The 19,241-nt window shown below is 39.4% G+C and overlaps 1 protein-coding gene across 1 annotated transcript in view; it reads left to right on the top strand.

The window, feature by feature from the left end:
* LOC144667616 (polycomb protein Suz12-like) overlaps positions 1 to 19,241 on the top strand; it is a 47,316-nt gene that overhangs the window by 14,342 nt on the left and 13,733 nt on the right. The window contains exons 4-8 of the mRNA XM_078529080.1: positions 7,138 to 7,206; positions 9,339 to 9,388; positions 14,196 to 14,281; positions 16,268 to 16,499; positions 17,905 to 18,007. Of these exons, the coding sequence (XP_078385206.1) occupies positions 7,138 to 7,206; positions 9,339 to 9,388; positions 14,196 to 14,281; positions 16,268 to 16,499; positions 17,905 to 18,007 (540 nt within the window). The remainder of the gene's footprint in view (positions 1 to 7,137; positions 7,207 to 9,338; positions 9,389 to 14,195; positions 14,282 to 16,267; positions 16,500 to 17,904; positions 18,008 to 19,241) is intronic.

Below are 19,241 nucleotides of genomic sequence, written 5' to 3'. Positions count from 1 at the left end.
ATTTGTTTCATTTGGGGCAAAGAAGCCTTGCGCACTGCTGTGCACCAGACTAATGCATGTTTGTGATTATTGCACAAATAGTGCAGCTTGGTTTTTCAGAGTCATCTTAGCTTGTGGGCTTAGGTGCTCACTAACTAAAATCAGAAGTACATCAAGCCATCACTGTCTGCACCATGGAACATCATGCCCAATTAAGCTTTAAATGCTTGGCAAAAGATGTAAATTTTGGAGCTGATACTCCTGCACACAGTCACTACAATTTTAGGATGCACTGAATTACATCACTGGTGGGAAGCTGCCCTGTCAGTTGGAAATTACCTAACTTGTTTAAAGAAAATTCTGGGGCAATTGACACCAGCTAATTTTGAGGGGATCTGACTGAATTCGGTCGAGAATTAATTTTTGCCATATGCAAAGGCATTGCATTTTGCAGTGCTTTCTGGGTTTGAGGCAGAGAATATTTTAAACTTGAGAATGTTTTACTAGATTTGCCTCATACCTGAAAACAAGTGTAATCAATGTATCAAAATTGGTGCCGTGTACATAGCCCTGAATTTAACATCTTAACTAAAATTAAAGTTGTGCATTACTACATCCGTTTACAATTTTATCAGAGTGAAACTGCAGTTCCGGCATTGCCGGTTCTGCAAGGTTATTTGACATAGCCATGCTTTCTTTGTGTCACTTTGCTTTTACTGTGTTGTAAATAACAGTGTTGTCTAAAATACTTGATGAGCCCTTTTTTTAATATAGTAAAGGTCTGATTATTCACAGGAAACAAAAATAACAAAGTAAAGTTCACTCTTCATTCCAGCAGTGGTACAAATTGTGCTACCGTGGAGCCATTCAACCTACCAATAAATGTTACCCAGCTGGATTGGTTGAGAAGGAAATTTGGGGAGGGACAGAGTGTATTGTGAGACAACAATGGATTTGCAGTTGGCATGTGTCATTGAATTAGCTAGCACAAGGCAGTAGGACTGTAGTAAATTAATAATAGGTGATGGACGGACTGTAGGTTGGCACCTCATGTCTGTGTCACAGCACACTCACTTTTTAAAATTGTGGTATGCAGGATTTTAACACTTCAATTCCTTGCCATGGCTAAACAATTTGGGCTGTTTAATGTGGGTTAATTTACTTTTTGAGTTTAAGGATCAGTATCCATCTTGTTCAGACATTTTGACTTGCTCACGCAGGTTCAGTTAAACTGCTCTGCATTACTGTCTGTTTTTGCATACTGTCCTGATCCTTTTATTTGGACAATAAAAAGCCTGGCCTCTTCTGTATGTGTGCAATTCTTGAGTCTTTTCTGATTGAACTTCAGCAAAATTACATGGTGCTGCTGTATAGGAGAGGAATTAATAACACATCAACAGCAGTAACGATTTACAAAGCATCTTTTCAAGCTAGAAAATATTCCCATGCATTCTGTGAAGAAAAAAAGATTTAACAGGATAGTGAGCCACAGTATAGTACTTGAGATTTATCAAAGCTTGAGGGAAAAGATTGGAGTGTTTTAAAGTTGGGGACTGATTTAGACACAGAATTTCATGCAATAAAGTTTAAGATGGATTAAAGTTGATCACCAATGAAAAGATGATGTATATAAAGCTAGAGCCAGTGGACCAAAGGGTATGGGAGAGTATCTAACAGTGGAGTAGGTTGCAAGGGATTGAGACCACTGGGGCATTTGAAGATAAAGATTTTAATAATGTTTGGATACAAAATCAATACAGGTCAGTGAAGTTGGAAACGACTTGCTGAAGACAGTATTTTGAAGTTAGTGGGAGGTTTGGAAGGAGGTAATTGTAACAATCCAGTCTGGAGGGGATAAGGGTTTTGGCAAAGTATTGGATGTGTTAAAAAGAAGGAATTAACAGACTTTTATTTATGTAGTGCTTTTCATGTCCTTTTGCACTGAAGTGATTTACAGCCAATTAATTAGTTTTGAAATGTAGCCACTATTGGTTGGCAACTAAATGTGCTGTGCACAACTTGCAGTAACATCTCTCAAACAATGCCCAGTCAATTTTGTTTCTGATGTTAGTTGGAGAATAAATGCTACTCAGGAAGTGGGTGAATTTCTCCCCCCCCTCTGAGTAATGCTATTGGATCTCCTGCCACCTGAGAGAGCTTGCATGGTTTAGTGCCTCATCCAAAAAACGACATCTGTGACAATGTGAAAATCCTTCAATGCCAGCTGAAGAGTCGGTCCAGATTATTGTGCCCAAATTCTGAATTGGGCTTGAATCACCAGTTTTCTGACTCTGGCATGTTTTACCAAGAGTGGCTGACACCACAAATTGGTGACTGATGGGTTTGAAGTTCAATTCAAAGTCGAACAACACACTGAGGTTTTGTATCATCTGGTTTGGACAAAGTTTATGGCTGGAGGTGGTTGTGGTGTGTGTGTGTAAGGTGGTAGGGTTTACAGCAGGACCCAGAAATGATAGCCTTAGTACCTTTTTCTCTTTTGAAGGGCATGTTGACTCATCCCTACGACTGTACTCATTTGGATGTGATTCAGACAGGTCATAGTAATGATGGAAGAAAGATGATTGGGCTGAGGGCTCATTGTAAGCAGTTAATATTGAGTATTTATAACTGCTGACAAATACTGCTGCAATGGGTAAATGCTTTGTCCACTGTGGTACCGCAGTACAAAGATGGATCTTGCCTTCAAAAATGGTTGCTGCTGAGGTTGTGTTTTGTTTTGGATTATGTTACCATTGACATGTACTGGTTTGGGGCAGTGGATATGCACCTGGTTGTTGGCTCAGCTCACTGGCTCTTGCTGTAAATGTAGTTATTGGATGAGGGCAGGCATGGGCTTTGGCAGTGATGCTTTTCAAATCTTGCCTATTGGCGCTCCCAGTCTAAGGTGCCAGTGTCTCAGGTGCCATATCTGAACAAGAGTTGGCACTTTCAGGAGAGGTTGGAGAACTTACGAGCAAAGAATTAAATGCATTTTAACCCATTATGATCCACGTGGCACAGTTTTCTCATCTGACCAGACTTCTAGACTTGTTAACTGTTCCTTTTGTGCTAATTCACATTTGACACGAATCCTTTACTTGCTGTTTCACCTTTCCAATTTTTTTGAATTGTAAAGGGAATCACCTGCATTCCTTTTTGGTTCTGATGAGGATTTTCTACCTTTTAAAAGCCAGTGAACCTGCTTAGTATTTCCTGCTTTGACAGTTTCTACAAAGAAATCAACATAGTGATTACATGAACAGTGCCATTTTTTCAGGTTTCCCTGCATAAAAGTCTTCGAATGTGTTCCTTCGCAAATCCCTACCCATCTTTCTCAAATTTCTTAAGTTTCCTCCCCGCCATGGTACCTAGGTTGACAGTAACTAAGGTCCACTGATGTTCACTGAGCCTGCATTATCCCACCGCCTCACTGCAGCTTTTAACATGGCCAGCCACACTATCCTCCTTCTATCCAGTGGCTTCCAACCTCCTAATTTCTCCATTTGAAGATACTCATTCACCTGTTTAAATCACTCTATGGTCCCAATGCTCTCCATCTCTCTCTCTCTCTCTCTCTGTAACTGCTAAGTCATGACTGTTTGTACAGCTACTTTGACCACTGGTTGTGCTTTAACTGCCTCGGCCCCATGCACTGGAATTTCCTGTCTGTGAGGGCCCTCCCCAGTATAGCCTCTTTATCTATCTACCCCCCCCCCGCCCCCCCCACCGACCAATCTCTTCCTGACTGCATATGTTGCATTTATAGTCTCTGTACATGGGTCATGAAACGGAAATTATACTTTTGAAAACAGCTAGGTTTCGCAAATAACAATGAGATGAAAGGCCAGTTCACCTGTTGAGGTGTAATATATCCATGACAGGTGTAGTTTTGAAGTGGCTACCTGTGGAAGTTATCAACTCAAATTAGTTAGTTATCTTCATTAACTTCATTATTAAGTAAATCTGTAGTTACAAATCTCATTAGGCATTGGCAAACTTTCCTATTTTGTATAAGGGTGCAAGAGTGCCAAATCCATTTGAATACTTTTACTGAACCCTTTTCTGAAATTTGACAGAACAATTCTGCATCTATGAGCTAGGGACTTCAGTGTTGCTGGAGACTGATTTAGCTGACTTTAATACCAGTGGAATATCAGAAAACAGGAATTTAAGCCAGAGCCTGTCGTCTTTCATTTCTCGGCTGAGGATTTTGGTGCTCTTCTGGGGTGTGGTTTCACTGGTGCTGCCTGGACATTGATACTTTGCTATTCTTGTGTGTCTTTGGTTATTAATGCCAGCAAGGAGTTTAATTTCACATCTGAGCCTGTTCCAATCTTGCACACCTATCTTGCATGAATTCTCCCAGGGGTTTGCTGAGGCAGTGCCCCTATTGCTCCATGACTGAAACCTGTTAACTCACCATAGTTTAAGGATAAAACCTGAACATTCTGGCCTGTATAAGCTTCCTATATATTAGGAACTATACTCAATAGATTTAATACACAATGTGTCCAGTATGTTTTTAATTTCTCAACCAAGTTGCTCCTCCTACTACCTATAGAAATGTGAGCTAGGAAGTTCAACTGAACCTGCCTGTATAAATGTAAGTTAAATACATCCTCTAGTCAGTGGTGTAGTCTAATTTTGGCATCCCCCTGCTTCTTGGTCTGTACTGTAAAGGAGTTTCTATGCTCCAACCATCATCTTCTGAAATAGTTGTTTTGCTACTTAGCTAATAAGTAATCAAATTGTATGTCTATTTGTATTTTAAAAGCTGGATGGTTGCATCATTTCTTAGCACCACAGTTGCGGCCAGGGTTACGAAATGGACCTGCCATATTTAGAGTTGAAACTTTTTGCTTGAGACTGAAGACAAATTTAAACAAAAACGTTATGCCAGAAATAGCCAAGTGAAAAGAACAATAACTCTAATATTTGGATAAGTGGGGTTACAGGTTACTGTACTCCATGGATAGATTTTAATCGTTCTTTTACTAAAGGGAAATCCTTTTTTGACCTTTATTAGAATTTTTTGAAGATTTAATTAGTAGGGTTGACAAAGGAGAACCAGTAGATGTAGCATACTTGGACTACCAAAGGGCTTTTGACAAGGTATCACACAAGGTTAATGAGCAAGATAAGGACTCATGTAGTTGGAAGTAATATTTTAGCACGGATAAAGGATTACTTAACAAATAGAAAGCAGAGTGTGGGCATAAACAGGGCCTTTTCAAGCTAGCAGGCAGTGAATAGTGGAGTGCAAGGAACAGTGCTGGGGCCCCAGCTATTTATAATCTACATTATTCTGTCTTTTCATCCAAGCCATTTATGTATCAGGAAGTTTGATACCAAGCTAGGTGGGAAGGTAAGATTGTGTAGTGAGGACACAGGCTGCAAAAAAGATATAGATAGGTTAGGTGAGTGGGCAAAGAGATGGAGTATAATGTAGGGAAATGTGAAGTTATTCACTTTGGTCATAAGAACAGAAAAGCAGAATATGTTTTAAAAGGTGTGAAACTTGTAAGTGTTCATGTTCAAAGAGACTTGGGTGTGATCGTGCAAGGAACGCAGAAAGTTAGCATGCAGGTGCAGCAAGCAGTTATGGCAAGTGGCATGTTTTTAATTTGTTCATCGGTTGTGGGCGTTGCTGGCTAGGCCAGCATTTATTGCCCATCCCTAATTGCCCTTGTTCAGAGGGCATTTAACACATTGCAGTGGGTCTGTAGTTACATGTAGGCCAGACAGGTAAGGATGGCAGGTTTTCTTCTCTGAAGGACATTAGTGAACCAGATGGGTTTTTACAAGCTTCATGGTCCCATTACTGAGGCTTTCAATTCCAGATTTTTATTGAATTTAAATTGAATTGGGATTTGAACCCGGGTGCTTGGAGCATCACCCTGAGCCCTTGGGATACTAGTCCAATGACAATACCACTATGCTATTACCTCCCCATAATGTTGGCCATTATTTCAAGGGGATTGGAATACAAAAATAAAGAAGTCTTGTTAATTGTATAGGGTTTTGGTGAGACCGCATCTGGAATACTCTGTGCAGTTTTGGTCTTCACATTTAAGAAAGGATATACTTGCATTGCTGTACTGCCTCCAAAGGGTCACTTGGTTGGTCCCTGGGATGAGGGGCTGGGTAAATTGGGTTTATATTCTTGAGTTCAGAAGAATGAGAGGCAATCTCATTGTAACCTACAAAATTCTTAAAAGGGTTTGATTGTGTCTGCTGGCCAGGGAGTCTAAAACACGGGGGCACAGTCTCAGGATAAGGGGCCGATCATTTAGGACTGAGATTAGAAATTACAGGGTTGTGAATCTTTGGAATCCTCCTATCCCAGAAGTTTGTGGGTGCTCTATTGTTGAATACCTATTAAGGCTGGGATAAACGGACATTTTTGGGGTCTTGGGGAATTGAGGGATACGGGGAGCAGATGGGAAAATGGAATTGAAACCCAAGATCAGCCATGATAATGAGTGATGGAGCAGACTCGAGGGACTAGACAGTACAGTACTTTATTTCGGCACTATCTCACTTGTGCATTCTTTCCCTCAAATTCAAACAGGTTGTAAATTCCAATTATTAAAATGTTCAATTGGTTCTGATGGATGGGAGCCTGAAATATTAGCTGTCTTTCATCCATAGATGCTAACTGATCTGCGTGTTTCTAGCATTTTCTGTTTTTGTTTCAGACTTGTCGTGTTTCCTGTTATTTGTAGTTGCCTTTTGGATGTTAAACTGAGGCCCCATCTGCCCTGTTGGGTGGATATAAAAGATCTCATAGCATTATTTCAAAGAAGAGCTTATTCCTGGTGTCCTGGCCAATATTTATCCTTCAATCAACATCACAAAGCAGATTATCTGTCATTATCTCTCTGGTTTTTGGGAGATGGCTATGGAGAAATTGGCTGCTGTGTTTCCTATATTGCAAATGTGCCTACAGAAGTATTTCATTGGCCATAAAGCATTTTGGGAAGCCCTGTGGTCATGAAAGGATAAGTTTTCTTTCCAAATTGCACTGTTCAAACAGGCAAAATATAAGCTGAGTGGTGAATTTGGTAATCGGAGGGAAGTTCACCAAGATTTAGTAGCCTAGTTAACTTTCTGTACCAACGTCTGATGCTAAATGTATACTTTTTTAAATTGCCGCAGGAAAACTTTTAAAGTGAATGATATGCTGGCCAAAGTAGAGAAGATGAGGGGAGAGCAGGAATCTCCCAGGTAAGTTGGTTTCATAATGAGTGAAAATATTGTGCATATTGATATGTAATGTTGCTTGATTCTTAATATTAATTCAGTGTAACCTTTCCACATTTAGTCTCCAGTTTTTTGGTCTATATAGTGTTTTCCACTATCCATCTGCAGAGGTTGTAATCAAAACTGGTCGCTGTTGGGGAAGAGAGCCTAGAGAAGGAACCATTCAACTGTTGATATGCCAAATCTGTTAAATGGTAAAATGTGCTTAATTGGCTGGCAAACCTAGATATGTTGAAGTTAATTAACAGCCAGTGGGAACAGTGTATAGGCTGGAACTCTTGGGAATTGGGGAATATTTTTCCTTTGTTATACATAATACACTACACTTTTCCCTTACTTCACATGTAATATTTTGTAGTCATCAGTTGCCAGTTTTATTTCTGAAATCCTAATTTAAACTGTGGGTCTCAAACACATCTGACCCCATTTATTTTTGAGTTCAAAATGTTTTTATGCTAGGAATTACATTGTATTTTAACAGTAAAAAGTGTTGCTTCATGATGAGGAACTCCTCCAGGGTATAATCAAATTATGAATTACCCCCACTAATTGAAAATATCTTTGGGATTTTTTTTAAAAAGCTTGACACTTTTATTTTTCTGCCAATATTTCTAATTTTGTTGCCATATTGGGTGTAACAGTGCCAACTGAAACATTTTTACTTCACAAGGTAATTGTGTATTTAAAAAAAAATAGAATATCAGCGCCTGAAAATTCCCTTCCTCTCTAGTAATTAGCAATTAATTAGCCTTGTCACCCATCACCCATTGAAAATAGAACATTCTTCCTCATGTTGTTGACAGTTTGAAAAAACATAACTGCTGGTTCTGAGGTTGCGTAATAATGGATCAGTGATAAAAGTTATATTGTCGTATGACAATAGGCCGAAAGCTAGACACTTTGCTGGACCCTGAGCAATCTCCCCAGACAAAATTGAACATGTCCATAATGCACAAGAACAGATATAGTTATGATGTCCTCCACACTTGACTGTCAATGCTTTTTGTCAAAGCTGATGTGTGAGTGGTAGTCACTTGTAAAAGATGCCAGAGAACAACTGATACCTGTGGAACTTTACCCCTATGATGAGTCAATGCTTTTGGGTGAGTAGAGAAAGCTAGTAGTAGAGAATTACATTTTCTACATGCATTGAGCCCTTGCTGAAACTCATTTTCCTGACCTGAACTAATCAATGTGGAGCTTGGAAGTATTGTTTTAAGTCCTAATCATACACCAGAAACCTGCTGCTTTTCATTGGTTGCTTTTGATTTGTAATGTGAAAGTATGATCAAATGCTGATTTTGTTTTTAATAATCAAAAGTGGGTCAAGAACAAATCCAGTTTCCCTTGTTAATTTTACAGTTTTCATTACAGTAAACTATACTGTATTGAAGCTAATTTTGCTCAAACTAATGATTATGGATGCAGGGATGGGAAAGGAAGTCAGGATGGAGAGCTGTTCTGACACAATGTATTTGTAGAAAGCAAGGAAGGTCAAGAATGGACATGTGAATAATGTGTACTTTTTTTTGATCAGGACTTGCTAACTATAAAATCTAATGTAGAATTGGCTTATTCAGTATTAGAACTTGGAAAAAGACTGCAGCTTAACTAGTTGCTCTCTGAATAAACAATAGTATAGTAAATTCTCTTTAACCCTGAATTTACTTCTTTTGTTTAAAAACCAGAAGGCCAAAACTAATCCCTCCAGTACCTTAACTTTCCTACCTTGGCATCTAGTCAGTGTGGCTGACCTCATTGTTCTAGGCCAGTCTGTTCCTTTGTGATGTATAAATTGGGTAGATGGAGACTATTGAACTTACCAGGAATTTATTTGGAGTTCTTATTAGACTATTAAGTGTAACTATTTTTCATACTTGCCAAGTATATTTGTTATAATTTAATTTGTAGAGTGGGAGCAGAACCTGTCAGTATCAAGTTAAGAGTTGCAAAGCCAGCCGTTGATGGTGCTATTACAAAGGTTAATCGCCATGCAAGGTGGATTGCACTGACTGGATGTGTTAGGTAATGCATTGCTGTTTGTGTACAAACATTTCTGAGCTACAGGGAATTAATTTTTTTCAATTTTTCCCCAGTTTGACAGCTCATCTGCAACTTACATTTACTGGTTTCTTCCATAAAAATGGTATGTATGTTGGTTATACTGTTGGTTATACTGTTGGGTACAGGAAAGTTGCTGTTAAGTGCTATTGCCCACGATAATAATGATTTACAATCCCCCAATTCCACCTACTGTGTCTTTGTATAATGTCTCATCATCTGTAAATCTGTTTTGTGGAAGCAGTAATGGGATGGAGGAGGAGAGCTGGTTCACAGTTGGAACAAAGATAATCTTTTGATCAGTATTTTCATGCTAAAGTTAATGTTTATCCAACTTTAGTGTATGACAAATGAAAATATGATGCATAGCTGTAAGGGTGTCATGGCATTAAGCAGAACACACCCACTATTTGAATGTCATCTGGTTAGCTCACTGACAGTACATGAATCTCTTGATCTCGTCATGATTGGTAATCTTGGAGCATGGACTTGCCACGTGGCTGGAGTTCAGGATTTTAATCACTGAGCAAGCCTGTTGTGTAGAGTCTGGAAGTAGCCTTTCTACAGTACCATTTTGTGCCAGTTTTGGTGATTTTTATTTTCTTAAATAACAGTCTTTCAGTGTGCCAGTGTTCATGTATTCTTTTAGGGAAGTTGGTGAACAATTCTTAATTAAAAGACAGGTTAATTAAGTTTACACAACTGTTTGGTCAAGGCAGTGAGTGGCTGAGCCATGCAGACCGTGAGGGTCAGAGGTTTGTGATAAGTTCAGCCAGATCCTGAGTAGTGTTGGTCTTGGTGCTCCTGGAATTTTTTTTAAGACCTGGTTACAGTTCTTGATCACTATCCCATAATCCCGGAAAGTGAATGTTGTATGAGGATAAGAGCGCAGGGTCAGGCTCACCTATGCACAGTTGAATATGCAGGCGTTTGTAGCTGGAAGGTGGCCGTTTGGGCCAAGTGCCTGGTATCTGTATCATGGACATCTGCAGGAAATGCAGGAAAATGATGGCAAAAGAATAGAGTGGTCGAAACCAAAGAGTAGAATGAATAACAAAGTGAACAACCAAAGGTAGTGTTAGTTAGCCAAAGGAAGTTTTCTAGTTGGTATTTAATGTTGAAACGGATAATTTCCCCCATGCGGTCAGCGAGCAAATGCACTGTGTATGTGGGTTGGGAAATTAGTTAACATTCCTCCTGAAAATAGAGTTGGAACCTCTACCATCACTATCCATAGCTCCAGACTACAATCCACATGTAAAAAGTGCATGTTGCCACAGCAATTCTGACTGAGCGATAATACACAAACACCGCCACCTTCTGATAGCTATTCAACTACCTCTGCAGAATGTAAGGATGTTGGATGCGGACAGAATTGGACTGTAATTAGTGTTAGGGTTCTTTTACCCTTTTTACTCACTGCTCTTTTTGATGTCTGTGCTTCCACCCTTGCTCTTTGTTTTGTAGAGTGTATTCACTTGCCCTGATATCTAGGTAATGTGTGTAGCATGTGCAGGATAACCAAAATGAAATGGGTCAGTATCTGTAAAGAGCGAAGGTGGGTTCTGACATTGTGTGTGTAGCGCCACTTGGAACAAAAGATGTCAGATATTTTTTATATGGTTGGAGGATGATAATTCGTTAAATCATAAAGCTTTAATAAACCATTGCATTATGTGATGATTTTTACATCCAAAGATATATAAAGGACACAGTGGATCGGGGAAGTGAGAAGGCAAGAGGTTCACACAAAAGCATGAGAAAATAAGGATTTTTAGCATCACTAGTTTCTCATTTCTCTTTTTAAAAAAAAAACCTTAAAATGGAGACAGGCAGAAGTAATTATCAGTCTGCAGGATTTTTCAGTCTAAGGCTTGATGTGACCAAACTTTTTTATTTGGAATTCATTTCACATTTTGAGCCTAGTAAATAGACAAATGAATAATAGCTGAAATATATTTAGTCATTATGTTGCTATCGTCTCATCAATGTTGTACAACTCTAGTGAACAATTTTTTTGATTGTATGACCCTTTTTGCCTACAATGGAACATGGGAACAGAAGTAGATCATTTAGCCCCTTGAGCCTGTTCTGCTATACAGTGAGATTGTGGCTGACCTGCGACCTAACTCCATTTACCTGCCTTTGCCACATGTCTCTCTTACCCTTGGTTAACAATCCATCTATCCCTATCTTAAAATTAGCATCGGATCTAGCATCAGTCGTTGTTTGCAGAAGAAAGTTACAAACTTCTACCATCCTTTGTATGCAGAAATTATTTTTGAATTTCACTCAAACACTTGGTTTTAATTTTTAGACTATACCTCCTAGCCCTAGACTTCCCAACCAGTGGGTGTAGTTTCTTTCCATCTGCCATATCCGTTCTCCTTAAATCACCTCTTAACCTTCTAAATTCCAGTAGTTTCTGTAACCTCCTGGTAATTTTGGCATTCAAGTAAATCTATGCAACTCTTCCCCCAAGGCCAATATATCTCGTGCCCAGAACTGCTCTCAGTACTCCAGGTATGTTCTAACCAGAACTTTATATATAGCTGAAGCATGACTTCTACCTCCTAATGTAGTCCTCTAGATATAAAGGCCAGCATTGCATTAACCTTTTTTGTTTTGTTTTTTCTGTACATGTTCTTGGTACTTTGGTGCATCTACTTGGACTTGTACAGGTTCTAGCTTTTCACCATTTAGAAAGTACCTTGTTCTATCCATTTTAAGTGGATGCATAATTTATTCTCTTCAGAGATTGCATTAGTTATCTTTTAAAATTGAAGATCAAATTCATGGATTTTAAGAGACGGGGTGTTAAGTCCCTCTTAAGCAATAACCAGCCAAGCAGAATTTCAAATTATCTGTTAAACTGAAAAAGCTGTCAGTTGGGCACCTATTTGAACAAATTATTTGTATTTAGAACACTGGTATCTTCTCAGGCAAACAGACCTGTGATCAACTGAACAACAGTTAATGGCATTGTACTGAGTTAAACCAGGTGTGATTTCTGAGTTAAATCCAGCTTTATTTACAATCTAAGAAACTGATAACAGACAAGAATGGATCATACTTGTCACATCAGTTCGTTCTCTTTTTGTCCCCCCGCACCCCTTCACATTCACTAATTGAGTTTTAGTTTCCTCGATGTTACGCTTCTGCAGAACAAAGCTGCATCATTAATTCCTGAGGCAATAGTGTGTCAGCATTCTTGTTTTGAGAACCACGGCAATGTTGGATGACCTTGTATCTTTGCAGGGTGATGATCCATCGTGATAAAATGTACATTTTTGTCACAAGTTTCTAGTAAACACAGATTCTGATCTCACATCCAGGGAATCCAAGCACGCAGGAGCTGGTGGTGTGTCTGAGTTGATCCCTGCCAAGAGGCTAAGAAACTTGAGAGCATTGAAGAAATATTAATCAGACTTCCCTGGATAAGTTTAGTTATAACTTCCGCAGCACCCAGTTAAGCTCATACGAATTAGGAGCAGGAGTAAGTTCTTATTTGGTTGTTGAGTGGTCTTTTCTCAGGCCAATCACTTTATGACCTTTAACGACTGGTGCTTGCTCCCCATGATCATTTAACCAGCTCAGCAGAGCAGTGATGTATTGTTTACTATGAAAATTCAAATCATCATTAATCTGGTACACATTCTGTGTGCAACCTCTTTCAGCCTTATCAAAGTACATCAGGCATTAGTAAACAGGTTGGGGTTTACTTCCTGTCTGGAGAGTTAATCATGCGACTGTATTGCTGCAGTTGAGAAGTCAACTGTTTTTGTGCTGGGCTGGGCCACTTGCATGATGACATACCCCATTTGCCTGATCAGGTGCTGTTCCGATGTGACCTGAGCTTACTCATTTACTGGTTATTCCTTCCTTCACCCAATTGTCATTATTCAGGTCTGAGACTGGATAGAATGCTGCCACAGGTTAAACACTCGGGTGCCTTAACCAAGCCTAAGCTTTCCTTGATCTCCATTAATTTCCAACAGGAGCTTAACCAGACCTGTTACAAATACTGGGCAAATTCTTAATGCCCCTACAGTTACTTTGCCATAATTAAGCTAATTAAGTACAGACCTGCAATTGTACTCTATGTCCTTACTGAACCCTGGCTCAAATGCTCACTGGAAAAGCACTTGACCAATTCTCCTCTAAAGTGTTGTGCTAAATAGAAATTAGTTCTCAATAGCATTATTAAATGTGGCCTTCATTTCCTTGCTTCTGATGGGCATGCTGTCTGCTTTCCTCACACTCCACTCTGAATAAATCCATTCTTTATCTCTGCTGGTTTAAATCCATTGCAGCAATTGCAAAGGTCTGGAAATGTAATCTAAAGTATAATAAACCACACTCGAACCTTTCCAGCTTTAAGAAAGAATTCAGTATGTAATGTAGTGTCATTGTTTTGTAGCTCAGCATTAAATGGGACAGACGTGCTCGAAATTTGCCACTGAGTAGTCAGCATGTTACAGTCTAAAATAGTTTCTGGCCTCCCATCCTCTGGATAAAGGGATATACGAAGGATCTGTTACTTTGCCAATATCCCTCTTCAGTTTAGCTAGGAGTTACAAGAGGTTGACCAAGGTGACTAGCCCTGAATTTTTGTGTGGAAGCACCAGCCTTCCACTTGGTACCCTCTGACAGCTTGGCAGAGATTGAATTTGCTGTGGAATGGCAGGTATAACCTTGTGTCCTGACCTGTGGCACAACATAAAACATTAATGTATTAATTCAACTTGACTGGTATGTTTAACTAGCTTAAACTACTTTTAGTCATTTTTTCTGAGAATAGTACCATATTTAGATGAAATTGAGTTTTCAGTTCAAATTGCAACTTAATGAATTGGAACTTTTAACTCTTAACTGTTTGAATCTATTTGTAGAAAAGCCATCTCAAAACTCAGAGAACGAACAAAACTCTGTATCCCTGGAGGTGCTACTTGTTAAAGTCTGTCACAAAAAACGTAAGGTAGAGTATACAAATATTTAATTACCTTAACCTGCAATGTCAGCTGGGATGCTTGTTTCATTGTATATTGGTTAGTGAAAACTGGGACAGCCTTACATGCTTTTAATCTCCAATAATCCTGCTGAGGTACTCAGTAAGTTTACTTGAGGATAAATAACATGAATGTAATGTTTTGCTTGATTTGACTTTCTGATGGGTTAGGGAGGAAGTTTCCTCTCTGGATTAAATGAGTTGGATAAAGTCCATAAGAAAATGGATTGTACTGGAATATCTTTGACTTAATTGGCCTTTACATTCTCTGCTTGAGTTTTTATATCTGGCAACCATATCCATCCTTTTCAAGACCCTGTCTGGCTATCTAATTTAGATTTTAATAGCCCATAAGAATCATGTGTCCATATTGCAACTAAAGCTTGTGACTTAGTAAGTGAAATCTTTGCAACCTTTACCTATAATATGTTGGAAAAAGTACCTCTTTTTACAGTCTCTCTTATTTTATCCATGAAGCTTAGACAAAGTTGGTTTAGTTCATGGGGCTTTAATAGTTCCAGGGTATTTGTTTGAATTGACTTGAGATAATCGTGTAGTTGAAACTTGACTGCTTTCTTCTGTTTGAGATGAACCATTTGTTCATCCTAATGACAAAGCTGTTTCGCTAACATTATTTCTCACTTGCTTTTTTTTTTGCTGAATGCACTGATTCTTACTGTGATACCACTTAATGGGTGCCAGTATCTCTCTGGTACTTGTTCATGTATGAACTTAGAATATTATTGAAGCCGAGCCCAAAGCAGCCTTCACCCATTGTCACTACAAATGTATTTTTCAATGGGGGTTGCTGAAGTGAGGAAACAAGAAAACTGGATGATTTTCCCCCTTTCGTATTGAAGAACGTGTTGATTGTGCTACTTTCCACTCTGTTTTCTATTATTTGCTTGTGGGATATGGACAACATTGCCAAGGCCATTGTTTATTGGCCAACCCCGAATCCCCTTGAAGATAGTAGTTAGCCACCTTGAATACAGCTAAGTGGCTTGCCTAGGCTCTTTTGCAGATAGCTAAGAGACAACCATATTGCTGAGTCTGGAGTCACATGTAGGCATGGGGGAAAAACAGGGGCGTGGGACTAATTGGATGGCTCCAAACTGAGTGCTGAATACAGAGTAAGATGTCTGTGGAATTCCTGTACTACCTGCCTGGTCCTCTTTGTTTGTCCGAAGGTCACCCATTCCTTTTCTGCGCACGCTCTTAAGCTGTGGGGTGACCACCTCCTGAAATGGGGCGTCCATGTAGTTCTTAGCCTCGCAGATACACTGTGATGCCGTAAGCTGCTGCTTAAGCTCCAAAACCCAGAGCTCAAGCTCATCCAGCTGATCATACTTCCTGCTCATGTTTGCCCAGGGAGTTCCCGCATGGCACAGGATTTGTATTTGTCTTTGTGATGTGCCCTGCTGGCCTCTATTAATTAGCTCAACTTATCAGAAATAAAGTTAACACTAATCCCTGATCGGGACAAAAAAAATTCACTAGCTACTCACGTCATAAATAAACTTGCATTTTACACCAGCTCCCAATAGAAGTGTTAGACACTCGCCTCTAACAGATCACTTGATCGGCTCAGTAAACACTGCATTGAATAGATTTTGTTTCTAAATGTTTCACTGACTGTGTTTTAAGAACCGAGCCCATCTGACTAGCCACAGGCTGATATAATTGTTCCTTTTTCCAATATGTGCTTGAATATGTTGATAATTCTCTCGCCCCCTCTGTGTTGACCTCCCCACCCCCAGCCCATGCTATGTTAATTACTGGGGATTTCAGAACCCAAGGTTGGTAGCCTGCAATAAATCACTTCATTCAACAGCTGTTGTCTTAGCTCTAATTTGGTTTGAAAGTTAAGCTTTCCAAGTATGTTATAATTACTTTTTTAAACATTTGTTGCAATTTGAGCAGATAGTCCACTAACTTGTTCATTTTCTTTTCAAGGATGTTAGTTGCCCCATCAAGCAAGTGCCTACAGGTAAAAAGCAGGTGCCTTTGAACCCAGACAGCAGCCAATCCAAACCAGGCAACTGCCCTTCCCTAGCAGTCCCTAGCAATGAGTTTGAGCCTAGCAACAGCCATATGGTAAAATCCTATTCATTGCTGTTCAGAGTGACCCGTCCAGGCAGGAGGGAGGTGAATGGACTGACCAATGGAGAGATTAATGAAAATATTGGTAAGTATGGTTTATCATGAGGCTGGGATGGGATATTCATTCTAAGTGAAACTTGACTAAATAATTAGCATTGAGACTTTGGTCTTATTAAATCATCAGCAACTTCTGCTTATTCAGATTTAATTTAATAAAGTTTGAATGTCATCTTTTCTGCAAAAATTGTTAGTGCCTTGGTTTTGAAGCTCAAATATTCCTGGCTGAAGGAACCATTTGGAAAGCAAGATGTTCCTTTCAAATTCTAAGAATGCTGTAGTTTACTACATTATTGAAGCCATCTTACATTTCAAATGTGTGAAAGAATAAAAATCTTGTGTTTAAAGAGAGCCTTTAATTATCTCAGCCCTTCATAGCCAATAAAGTATTTTTGAAGTGCAGTCACTATTTTAGAGAAACAAGCCAACCAGTTTACACACAGCAAGGTCCAACAAATGGAGATAAATGGCCAAAATTGTTTTTTGGTTGTCTTGAGAGAGATACATGTTTTTGGTAGAAATTGAAAGTACAACCTTCTGCTTCAGATGTGAATGCTACCACTGAGCTAAGGCTGACAATTGACTGCCTCCATGAAATCAGCTTAAACCTTTTTTTTTGGCAAGGCTGCCAGCAATCAAAGTTTAGTAAAGAAATTTGCTTTGGTTTAGAGCACTTTAATTAAATGTTACAAGCCCTAGTTTAATAGTATTTTCTGTAGTGCAGGTGCCTGTCTTAACATTTAAGCACTTATGAGCTGCTGCGTTTTTTTTCATTTGACACTCTCTATTTCATCAGCCCCATTTAAACCAATATTCCCACCACCTTTTGATACTGTCAGCAATAAGAATTTCATGTGTTCTTGTTTACGAGTTCTGTTCTGGTAATTCAGTGCTGATGTCAGCAGTGGGTGTAAAATGGAATAGGAAACTGCTATGATCAAACTCTCCAGTCAGTATTTCAGTGACTCTTTTCCCCCTTTATATATTCCCTACTTAAAGTCTATTACTTTTTTTCTTGGCCTTAGATTTATTAAATAGCTTAGACTCCTGGTCAGTTGTCTACTAAGTATGTTGCATTCTTGCTGACTATCTTAACTGTTGTTCAGTAATTTTTAAGTTCTTGAGAACTAGTTTATAACTGGCTCCTACTAAGGTGCAAGTGTCACACATGGAACCATTAACAACAAAAATTCCTGCAAAACAGCATGTTCAATATTTCAAACTAAATGGGTTTGAGCTTGCAGCCAGCATTGTAATTTAATGCAATTTCAGTTTCTACACTGCCGAATATGATTACACTGTTTCTGGAAAGTTTGCAGTTGTGCATGTGCTTAGAAACTAATGCATCAGTGTGCTGTTCTGAAAACATCATGATCTTAATGGCAGAATGATAACTGAAATCACCACTCCTGATGTGGTACTTTTGTTTTTAGAAGTAACAGATGAGCTTCCTAGTAGGCGAAAGCGAAATTCGTCTCACAAAGATGATGGGGAGAAAACCTTTGTAGCTCAGATGACCGTCTTTGATAAGAATAGGTAAGAACACAGCCAAGCTGTCAGTATGGATTACAGGGGTATACGTAATGCATATTCTGCTTCAGTTGTGTCAGCATGGCAGACTAAGACCTGTATTCCACATTTATAAGGGTAGTGCAAGCTGAACCAGGCATATGAAAACTTATAAATGGAAATAATCTGAAGACGGGTCTTGATCCCAAGTGTTGGGGCTGTGACTATTTCCTTTGGCAGATTGTCCCATTGTGGGATTGTCCTTGGGAAGAAAGGTTGTTGATACACTGTCTAGGAAACAAATGGCCTTTGTAGTTTGTTTGGATGACTGCCTCTTGTTTTGTGTATGCTTTGTCTTTTGGTACGCAATAAAGGCCAACTTCTGTTCCAAACTGGTGGTCTGGCTAGGCTGGAATGTACAGTAGTTAATCAGGTTTGAAAAAGGTATTATGTGTTTGCTTGTCTAATAGGTTACTCAAATAAGGATCTAGGATAGTGTTTTTTTTTTGACTACATTGGAACGACAAGCTTGTGCGTAAAATGTAGGAAGAGCAAGCTGTTGTGGGTATTTATTCACTAGCGCAGAGAAAATGGCCATAAGCACCTCCACTTAACCAAATGGTTAGCAGTGGCCCTGAATGGTTGTCCACTTAACTCCATTAGCATCGTTTAACTTCTAGGGAAGTCATCATGCAGTGTTGAAATTCTACTTAAGCTAGTTAAACATTACCAGCTTGCAGATTGACTTAATGCAGAAGTACAGGATGCTACTGAATTTGCTGACCTCCAGAGGGCTAATGGTTGAACCCTGAGCCAGGGAGAGGGAAATCAGCCAGGGTTTCTGCTTCTGATGTCTAACAGCTCCTTTGGGAATGTGTGCATTACTTCTGGATCAGCCTTGGCTGTGCTTGCACATTGAGGTAGTGATCTTTGTTTGTAGCTTGTTATTCAGGAGTACTGTAGAGTCGTTGGTGCAGGTTTGCCTTCAGTTCTGCAGATGATGTGCTCCCGGTCTCCAACGTCTTGTCAGAGTAGCTAATCAGAGGGTAACTGGTTCTTGGTTTGCCAGACTACTTGGCTGTCAATTGCTAATACTGGGGGCTTTTTGGGAGTGTCAAATTTTGTGGATGGGCTTGCCCCCCACACTTCGCAAAACAATGGGTTTGTGAAAATATATAGCTCAGAGGAGCAGACACATGGTGAGGGGGTTGTGGGGAGGAAGTAGAGAAACTTTAATTAGTTTCTGTAAACTCTTCAATTT

The sequence above is a fragment of the Cetorhinus maximus genome, chromosome 24 (genome assembly GCF_964194155.1).
Source record: "Cetorhinus maximus chromosome 24, sCetMax3.hap1.1, whole genome shotgun sequence".
Lineage (NCBI taxonomy): Eukaryota > Metazoa > Chordata > Chondrichthyes > Lamniformes > Cetorhinidae > Cetorhinus > Cetorhinus maximus.
The sequence above is the reverse complement of the archived record's forward strand: the minus strand, read 5'-3'. Positions and strand labels throughout refer to the sequence as shown.